This window comes from Grampus griseus, assembly GCF_964374135.1.
Source record: "Grampus griseus genome assembly, chromosome: 14".
Lineage (NCBI taxonomy): Eukaryota > Metazoa > Chordata > Mammalia > Artiodactyla > Delphinidae > Grampus > Grampus griseus.
Window position 1 is genome coordinate 40470880 of NC_139008.1, and position 12237 is coordinate 40483116.

Here is a 12237-nt window from a genome sequence, read left to right on the forward strand (position 1 = left end):
AACTGCACACCCTCCTCCCCCACTGTCGATTCCAGAGCCCGTGGGGTGCGAGCCACAGTGTCGGGTGCCCTAACCCACCTTCCCGGGGTGGTGGCCGCTGCATCCCTTCCATCTTCTGAATCCTGAACCTTGTGCAGTTTCTCTTGCAGCCAACCCTGAGCCCAACCTTAAAGGAAGAGAATTCTGGTAAGGTCGTCCTGGCTACACGAAGCAGACACTGTGCAAACCACCCAGACACCAAACCAGATGACTGTCCTTGGCGGGGCTCTCCGGACACTGGTTACCCTGGCAGCCGCTCCCTCCCCTTCTGCAGGCCGCCAGGCCAGGCATCTACCTGGGAAGCCAGGGTCGGCACTGCCCAACCCCACTGGGGCTTGGGTCCCACTCTGCACCTGTCCGCCTGCAGACAGTCACCCACCCTGGGGAAATAAAGTGTAGGCAGTGATGCCAGCAGAGTCTATTACTTATTGTCGTGAGTTAATTATTCTAAATTAACAAATATCCTGTTTACAAATGTTAACAGAAACAATTTAGGGACTCCTACTGCAGCATTAGCACCCAAAGATTGAAATGACGACCTGAAAAAAAGAAATGAGTCAAAATTACACATTCCTGCAATTGGTTTATTCGAAGCTTACGTGTCAACCAAAAAACAAGCCATAACAACAGGAATATTGATGAGTTTAGCTTAATAAGGAAAAATTCTACTAAGCTCAATCTTTATGCACTAATTTGGAACCACTTACTAGATATATTAAGCAAACGACATGCAGAACAGTACGTGGCTTCCCCCATTTGTCTTAGACAAGGGGACAGAATATATGTGTTACCTCTACTTATATTTTACGTGTCCTCTGTGTGAACACGTACACACACTACATACCTTTGCTTATATAATCCTACACTACTTCTGGAAAGACACGACGGACACGGATGTCACTGGTGGCCTCTGTGGAGGGGACGTGGGTGGTTGTGGGGCAGGGACGAGAGGGAGACTTCACAACATTTTATACCTTTTGGCTTAGAACCGTGTGTAATGTTATCTACTGAGAAATAAAATTAAAGAGCAAATTCTAAGACAAGCAGCAATGCACCACTGAGAGCATACACTACATTCATCAGTCTCCAGGGCATTTGGGGAAACACTCATGGGGTGTTGGGGGCTTATACTGTCACATAACTTTGAAAAGCTTATGAGTGCCTCTCGAGCTCAGTTTTCAAACCTCAAATACGCATTTCAGAAGGAAGAGAACAAAGCACAGCCAGAGCCGGATGGTTTCTTTAAAGGAAGCCTGCGGGGCCCTCAGGGCTAACGGTCATCCAGGCTGAGCTTAGCAGCAAAGAGCGATATGACGGGGTCATCCCCAGTTTCCAGGGCCAGGTCATACGCCGTCTGCTCTCTCGTGTTCTTCTTCTGAACGCTTGCGTTGCATCTGCGAAGGAAATGGGGGTGAGCGGACGGACTCAGGTCTCCGAACCTTCCCTGCCTTGGAGGCCAGTCTGGGAGCTCCTGGCCCCCGTCCCAAACTTCCCCCAAGAGGCCACCGTGACCAGCCCTCAAGGGCAGCTCTACCCTGAGACCTGAGGGGCGCTGTGATCTCACACGTCCAGTGCCAATCCCGGCCGTGGGTTCCCGTTGCATCAACGACCCACAACCAAGTGGGTTTAAGGGGGAAACGTTTTCATCGTGCTTTTAAAAGCCCTTAGTGCCCTGGGAACCATGGGGGGATTGTGGCTCCATTACTGGGTCAGCTGTTCAGGAACCAGGACCCTCTGAAATCCTCACAGGCCAACAGGGGGATCACTGTGGCCATCAGTGTCCCTCGGAGGCCAAGGAACATACCCCAGTAAGGCAGCAATGCACTCCCTTCCTGCCAGGCCCAGCACAGCTGCTCCATGAAGAGCTGTATTTTGGAGTCTGTTTGGATGGGAAAAAATCCCTGGCTAAATCCTTGGTTCGCATCCTCGAGAAACTGGAGAAGGAGCAGGTGACCAAAGGGGCCTTGGTTTCACCCATGACCTATTTAACTAACCCAGGAAAATCTCTTGACTCTGCCCTCTCTGCTCCTTTTCTTGGAGGATTTGGAGGGTAAGCTTTCATATCAGATAGAAAGTGAAAAGCTATACACATATTCATTTTTTAAAGTGAGAAACCCCACAAGGATATGGTTTGTAGTCAATTTAGCAAATGCTAATAAATACTATGTTAGTATATTTCCTCCAAGAGTTCATGGAACGCATTAGACACGGTCTCACCCTAGGCTTGGCCCTTTGGGCACTGTCTGTATGACAATAACCTCTCAGGACTATGGCTCCTATCCTTGTGTAGGGACAATGACCTTGGCTTCAGTGAGTTTGGCTTGTGTGATATGAAAATAAACACCCATCTTAGAACCCAGAGGGCAGGCCCGAGAGGTCAGACAGCATATTTTGCGATCTGCCAGACTGTCTCTACCTTGCCTGGTCAGCTCTGGCCCAGTGAGTGAGCAGTGGATGCTGCAGTGGAGGATGGGGTGCTACCTGCATTCTGGAGTTCATGAAAGGCTCCTGCCCAGAGGTGGCAGGAGTGATGGAGGCAGGAGTCGTGGCTGAAGACAGAGATGAGATGAGCATCTGGAGGTCTGCATTCTCCTGGCCCTGATCTTTCCCTCGACACCCCCACCCTGTCCCCTGCACCTGCAGATGTACCTGCTGCCATACATTTATCCCAATAGAGAAACAGGATGGTGGCCTCTTGCCTGAAAGAGATAAACAGAGCCTCTGGCCACCTCCATGCCCAGAGGGAAGCTTTCCACTTGTCCCAGCCTGAGAGCAGCTTCATACACCCACAACCCACCCCACCCCCACCCCAGATGATAAGCTCCTGTCATACACACAGAATTCCCACTCATCTAGCCCATTCTGCATTCTCAAACATGGACGGATGACAAAGGGTCACACACATCTGAGAAAAATCTGCAGCATCAAAGAAAAATCAAATACAAATGTAAGAAATTAAAAATGACTGAAGACAATATCAGACAAAAACAGAAGGCTATGAAGAAGAAACAGTCAGAACAAAAAGGAGCTCTTAGAAAGTAAAAATATGACTGTTGAAAGAAAAAGTATTCAGCAGGAGGGTCAAGAAAATCTCTTAAAACAGAGAGAAAAAGGGAAATGAAAAATATGGGGGAAAAAATTAAAAAGACAGACAGAGGGGGTCAATTTGAGTGGTCCACCACCTAACTAATAGGAATTCTAGAAAGAGAGAATCGAAAAAAATGGAGGGGAGAAAATACCAAAGAGATAAAATTTCCCTGAGCTGAAGAAATACGTGACTTTTCAGACTGAAAGGGCCAAGTGGATGAATGAACAACAGCACATCAAAAAAATACCCCTATGAAATTTCAGAACATCAGGAATACATGCTTCCAGAAGGAACAAACAGGTCAGAAATGAATAAGAATTTGCTGTAGCATTTTCATGGGCTATGCTGGGTGCTAGAACTCATGAGAGCAAGGCTTGCTTATTTTGAACACAGAAATTAATATCAAGGTATTAGTAGTCAAGAGTGAAGAGAAAAGAAAGTCATTTTTGATATTCAAGGTCTCAAAAGTTTTTTTCTACATACCCTTTCTGAAGAAGTTACCTAAGGCCACACTCTAGCCTGACAAGGGTCAAAACCAAGAAAGAGGAAAATGTGAACAATAACTATAGGTGGATTCCAGTGAAGAGAAATCCCATGATGACCACTGTGCAGCAGGGCCAGAGGGCTGTCAGGCAAAATCCGAGTAGGAAGTATACTGCAAGAGGAAAGTCTCTAAGAAAAAAAGCACTGAAAAAGTAAGAAACCAGGTGAGATTATGGATGTGGTGAAGGCATGTTCTTTTTCAAACCAGAAAAAAACAAAGGCAATCAGAAAGTCCAGGAAAATCAAAGTCACACACAAAAACACACAAGTTGTTCATGGTTTATGAAAGGAAATGAAATGTGACCTGATTTTGAATAATTTATGGTGTGTAAGGAGAATCTACTTGAATTTCTGGTAAGAAAATTTTACTTTGAGTGGCCTAAGTGTTGTTTTCTTGAACCTACAAACAAGAAAATGTAATCAGAGTATACCAATGAACAATATTTATGTAGCTATTATAATGCAATTGCCCTTCATGCTTTTCAACTATTGCAATCAACCTATGGATGAAGAATGGATGTCTTCATTGTGTTAACACAAGTAAATATAGCTGTGATTAGTGTTGTAAAAAGTAAGCATATACTAATAGAAGTTGTGAGATGGAAGGGGAAGGAAAGGTAGAGGTTAAGGTAGAGAGCACTAATATACATTTATAAGCACTTACATCCAGGTGAATCAAGAGACACCACTGACATCACTGAAAGATGATGATTGAAATACAGGAGTTTAGGCATATCATTTATATTTTAACAGTAATTAATAAAGAACAAAAACCGGAAGAGAACGATCAAAACATGAAGGTCTGGTCAGCAAGCAAAGTCATCCCCTATGACAGCAAGAATCAGCAGCTACTGTCTAAGCTAAATCACGAGTGGTCGGTTTAAGTGCATTGTTCAGTGACAGAGATATAGGTGACTCTCGGGAGAACTTTAAGACATTTACATGTAGTTGTCCTTGGAGACGAGGACTGGGGGTGAAGAGGTGAGGGCGGCAGAGGACCGCCAGGCCCTTCCACAAGATTTGATTTTTCAATCATGTCCACGTCTTACTTCGATACAATTAAAAAGGGATTTGGTGCGTATGAATAGTTTCAAAAAACATACACAATTTAAGAAATCTTTCTGCCAGACTAGTCATAAATAAGGCGACATCAGTACGACTAGGCCAGAAATGAATAACGAAACTGGTGACTAAACCTCCCCATACTGCTCTGTACCTAAATCAAGTCTGTCCCAGACTAATTCTGGGAGTCTCTGGTCCTGGGGGATGGGGGTGGGGGCCTTTCCTGACCACACCACACTCGATTCTCTAACCTGGCTTTATTTTCTTTGTAGCACTTATCATGCTCTGAAATTACTCATTCATTTGTTTACTTGTTTATTGCCTGTCTCCTCCACTAAACTGTAAGTCCCATGAGGGAAGGGAAGTGATGTCTTCATCACTGCTGCATCTCCATCACCTAGAATGCTGACCAGCACACAGTAGGTGCTCACAAACCACTAGTAAAATGAACACATCAATGAAAAGAATGAATAGACAAACAAATTTAGGGAAGGAGTATTGCCTCCAAGATTGAAACCCATGTGAATTGCAGGAAAACATAACTAAGAACTCTGCATCCACCTGTGGGAGGGTAATCCTCTGCCTGATTCGGGCTCCAGAATCCGAACTGACCAGGTAATGAGAAAGCTTTCCACTTTCCAAAGTAAATGAGAAACTTAGCACTTTCACCGGTTTTGTGTTGCTGCAGAACTCTAAGTGTCCAAACACCCTAATGGTCTTAGACCTTGTCTAAGTTTAGATCTTATCATTCATGTAATTTCAGCTAACTTATTTGGCCAAGGCTCCTGGTGCCAACTAAATCTGAGTGGTATGATTGGTTAGTTTCTCCTCATATTTCTCCAGAGGCAGTAAGTGAAAGCGGCAAGGCCACGTGCCTTATGACAGAATTTCCATGACTTTCCAAAGACCTGCCTTTGGTTTGATACAAACAGTTCCTGCAAGCAACTAAGATTTGGGGATCACCCTTCATATTGTTGTTGTTGGTGGTGACATTATTGTTATTAGTTTGATCAGATCAACATAACTGAGTGGTCAGGCACGGGGGACAGTCCCGTGTCCAACAGCACTGTGAGGTCACTCCTTACCATGGACCATGCTGGGATGATTCTTAACGTCTCAGTGTTTGTATGAACGGTTTCTGGACCCTCGCTCCTCAGACTGTGGCACCTGGACCACTGGCATCTCCTGAGAGCTTGCTAGAGATGCTGGATCTCAGGCCCGGCCCCACCCAGACCTACCAAATGTGCATTTTCACAAGATCCTTGGCTGACTTACATACACATTAAAGTATGAGAAGCATTTATCAAGTTCATCTTCTTAGTTTGGTGCATTAAAAAAATACACATGCCCTTTCCTTAATGTGAAAACTTGGACTTGGGAAGGCTTGGTGACATCTGTTAACAGAAATAGAACTTAGAACTTAAATCCAGTTGTAACACCTTTCACCCAGGGCTTCTGTTATCTAAGCCCCACGTGGCTCTTCTCCCAGAGCCAACTCACCCATCCCCATATCCTGTGTCAATCATTGCGCAGTGGACACTTTCCACTCAAATCCTGATAATCCTCTTTTTTCATAATCGCAGCTTCACGACTGCCACCATTAAAGTCCACGCATCAGGCTCCGGGCACTACAAACGATCTCATTTCATCCTCCGCTAACTCTATGACCCGAGTCCGATTATCCCCATTTTACAGATGAGAAGACCTAGCAAGAGGAATGTGTTCATTTTCTCCACATTTTGCTCTCTCCTGCCCCCAAACTGTCCCCTGTCACCACAGAAGACTCTACTCTCCCCTCCTTTAGCACAATTCCCAGTGGTCACATTCAGAGTGTACATTTCTCACGAGGTCTTTCAGATGACCTCTCCTGGGCTCTAAGTCACTTGAATTATTTGTTCATCTACTCAGCACGTGTGTGAGTGCCAGCCTGGTGCCCCCAGATGTGCCAGGGCCACCTGGTCACCTGTGACACAGTGCTTGTTCCTCTCTCGGACAGCTCAGAGCACCTGGCTGTAAATTCAGGGTGGAGGGGTACACAGTGTGCTACGGGGGTCTGACCACGGAGGTCTCAGTCACACCAGACACCAATCTCCTCCTCAGCTTTCATCTTTCCTGCCTCCCCAGTGGCATAAATAAGGCTTCACTGTCACTTCACCCCCTCAAGTTCCTGGGGCTTCATCACGCATTTACCATTTGAACTCAGATATATTCACAGGGTTGCGGCATCTCCTAGGTGGACTCAAGACCTTCTGTCTTCACAACTCTCCCCAGGCTGAGAGCAGAGTGCAGTGTTCTATTTACTCAATAATGGGGCTGGGGGCGGGGATCTCTGATGGCTAGATTTTCTGGGTTGGTGGTTTCCTGCGTAACCACAGTTTGGTTTTGGAAGATGATGAATCATGACTCTGCCAACTCTTAGCTGTGTACCTAGCTCCCCAAACAAGTTAACTGCAACACGGCGAGGGCACGAGACGGAGCGCGTCCTGCCATCAGAACCCCATGCTGTGAGTCTCCTCCTCCGAGGAGCTTGTCATTGTCACGGCAGACATTCCAGAACGCGGTTGGCACAGCAAGTACACTGTGGTGCTCTGTGAATTTGTATCATAAAGACACTTTTCTACTAATGCACAAGCAACTCAGACTGTTTACTCCAATCTAAGTATCACGGTGAATTAAGGTACACTCTCTCTTTGTAAATCCTGAATTACCTAGAATAAAACTCCACAGGTGAACCTCTAAGTAAACTGATGGCTGCATTTTCCTCACTTGCCTGCTGGGGTAGAGCTCAGAGGCTCGATATTTGAAACTGCCAGTGAAGAAGGGCAGCTACTGTCCAAAAGCAAACAGCATCTCTCTGTGTCCCTCTCCTCACAAGACTTTTTGAATCCGTGTTTCTGAAGTCTGCTGGTAAGAGGTGTCAGCTTTGGTGGAAGATGTGTATTTCTCCTCAGCCATCCCCTTTCTGCTGAGTATGAGTTTATTCTGGTAAGAAAGACACAAACATGGGAACCAGAAACCCTAGGGAAGGGCTTTCTGCTACCGGCCAAGCTGCTGGACAGAAGTTACCTGTATGGAGACCACCTGGGCTGCCTCTCACCATTAGCTAAACAGGCTCAGGGTGAGAAGAGAATGTTAATCCTTGTTTGCAAAGGACAAGTCACGGAGCCTCTTTTACAGGAAAGTCAGATCGCCAGATGGCTTGTGCCTGAAGAGCTGTAGACAGTGGAGCCTTGAGGTCATGTTCCTGGGTCTACAGAGGTCCAGCTGTGGGGCAGAGGCCGGGTGGACCCAGGCCCAAACACTGTGAACTAACAAATATAAGCCACACTCAGCAGAATCGGTTCTCAGTGGAAACACCTGCTTTCTGAACCCGCCCCTCCCTGACCCCACGTGAGCTGTGTTCTGCTAACAGTAACCATGACAATGCAGGGGGAGCGACAAAGGGCTATTACACACCATTCAGCTAGACCATATAACCACGGCGTTAGACTTAGCAGAAACGCAAGGAGATCACATGTGGATAGATGTCAGTTTACAGAATGGCAATGAAGCAACAATGGGAACTGAGGAACACCAAAAAGAGACAGGTTGCCTGTTCCACGTCCAGAGTTAGGTTCATCCTGTTAGCTGGACTCTTCATAAAGCCAGGACTCATCACACTCAAGCAACAACTCAGAATGTGCTCAAGCGATTTTTGTATCAACCACAAACATTATATGTAAATGCTATAAAAAATCCTTATCTGAATTATCCAAACATAAAGTATACCTTCACACAAAACAAGGTGTCATTATTCCTACTGATAATGATAAGTGTGGGAATGTAAATGACGAAGCTGACAAGGTATGACGCCTGTGAACCCCAAGAGAACTTGAGAAAGTAAATTCCAGCCATCAAGTGTGTACACCCACAGGCCAAACACTCTGCTATAAAATTAAACTACTGATAAAAAGGGGGTCGTGTCTACTGACACAGGAGTCCTACTGGGCAGAAACTTTAAAAACTGCACATAGAAAAATTAAGAGAGAGATATTTTGAGTAAAAACGCTACAGGAAATTTTGAAACAGAGGAGAACAGAAGCAAAGCTATTTAACTTTTGTCCCCTGTGCTCCTCGCCATCCTCGGCAGCACGATTCACAGACCGGGGCCCCCAGCTGCCTCAGTAACAGTGCGGGCAGCAGAGTGGTTGACCTGCGATTCCCCCAGATGACTTCCAGTTCAACAGCTTGGTCAGCGGGATGTAAGCAGTTAACAGCGAGGATGTGGACTCAAAACACTGTCCACCCCAGGTCCCCAGAGTAATTTGCAAGAGAACAGTGGACTCACAAGGCCGGGTGGGGTCAAGGGTGGGAAAGGAACAAAACCATCCCACGTGGCTGGGGATCTCGTCATCCCGCTTCCCAGCTGTGGAAACAGGAGACGAAGTGGTGAACCCACATGCACCGCCTCTCCCCGGGGCTGTTCGCATCCACGGACGAGCAGATAAGGTTTTCTTTCGGCACTAACTTCATGGGTACATTTCCCATCACGATGAAAATCATGATGAAAACACTGCTTAACACCCAACGGCTAAGGATTTGCAGGCCCACAAATGTAAATGAGTTAACAAAATGGATCATCATTTATCAAAGCTACTAAAAGTTAGACAATCCAGTAGTCCGTTTAAAAACCTTTGTTTTCGGCTTCCCTGGTGGTGCAGTGGTTGAGAGTCTGCCTGCCAATGCAGGGGACACGGGTTCGTGCCCTGGTCCGGGAGGATCCCACATGCCGTGGAGCGGCTGGGCCCGTGAGCCATGGCTGCTGAGCCTGCGCGTCCGGAGCCTGTGCTCCGCAACGGGAGAGGCCACAGCAGTGAGAGGGCTGCGAACCGCAACAAAACAAAACATCTTTGTTTTACCCAGATTTGGAAAACAGAAGCAGTTAAGTCTCCCATTAAGGCCAGAACGGGTTGAAATGGTTCCTAAGTGGTTCAAGTTGAACAGGGCCTGCAAACTGACTGCTCGGAGGAGCCCCCCCAAGTAGCAGCTGGCTGCGACCTCACCCCCAACTCGCCCTTCCTCGAGTTTCACCTACGGGCCCCACTGCTGGTCCACGTCCGCTCCCCTCTGCACGAGAACCGGGATCGCTTCATGGTGCGTGCTCGTGACCGCCGGGCTCAGAACGGTCTGGTCTTCGCTGTCACCGCAGTTGGGATCTGCTCCCTGCCGCGTGTAGAAAAGGACAAACTTGCACAAGGCCTAAGCTCAACGGCACCCGCTCGCCATCCTAGTAAGTATAACAAACCCTTGATGGAACTAAACTGCTTTAACTCAAAAGAGGCAGGAACCCCAAGACCCAACCTATAAGGACAGAGCTGCCAAGTCATGTGCGCGATAAAACTTGTGTTTCTGCTCCCCCAGGGGGAGGCCAGCCACCTGGATGGACAACCTTGCTTCTTTAGGAAACATCATGGTCACACTGGGTCACAGACCAGGGATTCTGTCCACCTTCCTGCACTTTATTTGGGCTCCTGTGCACTTTTCTGCCTATTTTCTTTGCTATAAAAATTAGCAACAGGTAACACTTAACGTAAAGTTTTTGACTAGCCGTTTAGCCCACTTCCAGACGGTTTTAAGTTAAGCGGCACTGTGATTATCACAATATCGAACAAAACTTCCATCTGAGAGAGACGGGGTGGCAGGCCTGGCTGAGAGCCTCAGGGAGGCGTGTTCTTGGGCTGCACTTACTTCATCGCATAGCTGCTCCATCACAGACACTCTTCCTTCCCCTGCTGGTCCGACTTCCTTCAGCAGAAGCCTGCTTTCAGGCTGCAGGATCACAGAAGGTGGTCGTTTGCATGGCCGCAAAATCTTCTTACTGTCACGCCCCACTTGTCCAGGCTCAACCCTCAGGGCAAATGTTTCCTCTCCTGGGTAAGTTCTGAGTCCCAGGGACAGGTGAGTGTGAGCACGAGCGTGTATGTGTGTGTGTGATGTGTGTGTGGGGTGTGCGTGTATGTGTATGTGGTCTTCAACGGCCAGCAGCACAGATAAACACATCTAATGTAAATCTAGCCAGTCTCTGAGGCCTTGCCTGGGGGAAGGACACCACACTGACATTTTTTCGTGTTATTAAGGGCAGAGATGCAATGAGAAACCTCGTAAAACCCCAGAAACCACACACCAGTTTTATTATGAATATTTCGAGGAAAAGCAACCAGGTGAATCCTAAAGTTTACGCTGCATGCTTTATAAGGTGTTCAAAATCAGCCCGAGTGTGACCACCTGCCTGCGGAGAACCGCCGCCCCCCTGCCCCCGCCCCGGCTGGGTGCCCGTGTGCCTGCCGGGAGGCCCCGGGGCCCCGCGTGACTGAAGTGGTGGGGCTGGAGGGGGGAACTGACCCTGTGTCCACCTCCAGCTCGCTGCCACAGCCGAAGACGGCCGACCGGCGGGCAAGGTGGTGGGTGAGCAAGGGCACCCACTGTCTCTCCAAAGCTCCCGTTAAAACTATTCATGCTCCATAATTGTGAAGAACAAAACTCTAACAGCTGAGGGAAACCGGGAAAAGGTACCATGCATGGATCAGAAATGAAGAATCCCAAAGATTGAAAGCAGATGGAATCAGACTGACAGGGAAATCAAAGCCAAGAGGAAAACCAGCTGCAGACCCCAGAAACGTGAGTGTGTTCTCTCCAGGGAGCCCAGCAGGAGGGCGGGCGTTGGGTGTGGCTGAATCCACAGCGTGTTATTAAAGGGCTTTACCATGAATCACAGGGATGGCTGGCATCCTCTCCGTTCTCCCTGCTTAAACCCTGATACTATTTTCCATACAGTTCACAATTGGCCTAACAGAGGCTTCTCCTGGGAGCACTGGGCCTGGGAAGGGCGAAGGGCAGAGCCCAGACGTGGCACGGGTTTGGAGAGCCAGGAAGGAGTGGAAACCACCACGGCACTCCCACTACCGTGCTCACCAGCAGAGGAAAGGCCTTCCCATGCTGGCAACTTCGAGGACCCTCCTCCACCCACAGAGACCTCAGGCCCACAGACCCAGCTGGGCACTCATGCTAATCAAACTAGCCCTTCGTTTATCAACATGACCTAGCAACCAAGGATCATCACATGTTCGAGACAAACCAAAATCAAGAAAGAGAAAGATGAGCAGATAGAACTGACCCCAGAGGAAACAGGTGATTCAGGAGACTGAGGAGAACTTTAAAATAATTCCAGTGAATAATCTTGAGAGATTTTAAAGGTTTTGCCTCCATAAAGTAAAAACACACTGCTATAAAAAAGGGAACAGAAAATGAAAAAGTATTCTTCCATTTAAACAATCTCAAAATAAAACATTAGATGCACAGGCTGAAGAAGACAGCTCTAAGGATCAAGGAGAACACATACCGTAAGCTGCTGCTGCTTCTCTTGAAACGTTTTGGTCTTGAAATTCTTGGTCCTTGTGACCTTCTCCGTGGTGTCTGGGGTGCTCTGGCTGTAGTCACTCACTGGAATGACAGGAGTCGAGGACCAA

General features: G+C 47.5%; 1 protein-coding gene across 2 annotated transcripts in view; it reads right to left on the reverse strand.

Moving 5' to 3' along the window:
• Positions 1–1309: 1309 nt before the first annotated feature.
• DZANK1 (double zinc ribbon and ankyrin repeat domains 1) overlaps positions 1310–12237 on the reverse strand; it is a gene marked incomplete at its 3' end in the record, with an annotated part of 74040 nt that continues 63112 nt past the window's right edge. Inside the window, exons 16-20 of one of the 2 annotated variants that reach the window (XM_082669841.1) lie at positions 12111–12211; positions 10460–10540; positions 9807–9934; positions 1844–1918; positions 1310–1433 (exon numbers count right to left, since the gene is read on the reverse strand). In XM_082669841.1, the coding sequence (XP_082525967.1) occupies positions 1310–1433; positions 1844–1918; positions 9807–9934; positions 10460–10540; positions 12111–12211 (509 nt within the window). The remainder of the gene's footprint in view (positions 1434–1843; positions 1919–9806; positions 9935–10459; positions 10541–12110; positions 12212–12237) is intronic. The other variant, XM_082669842.1, reaches the window with a different exon arrangement.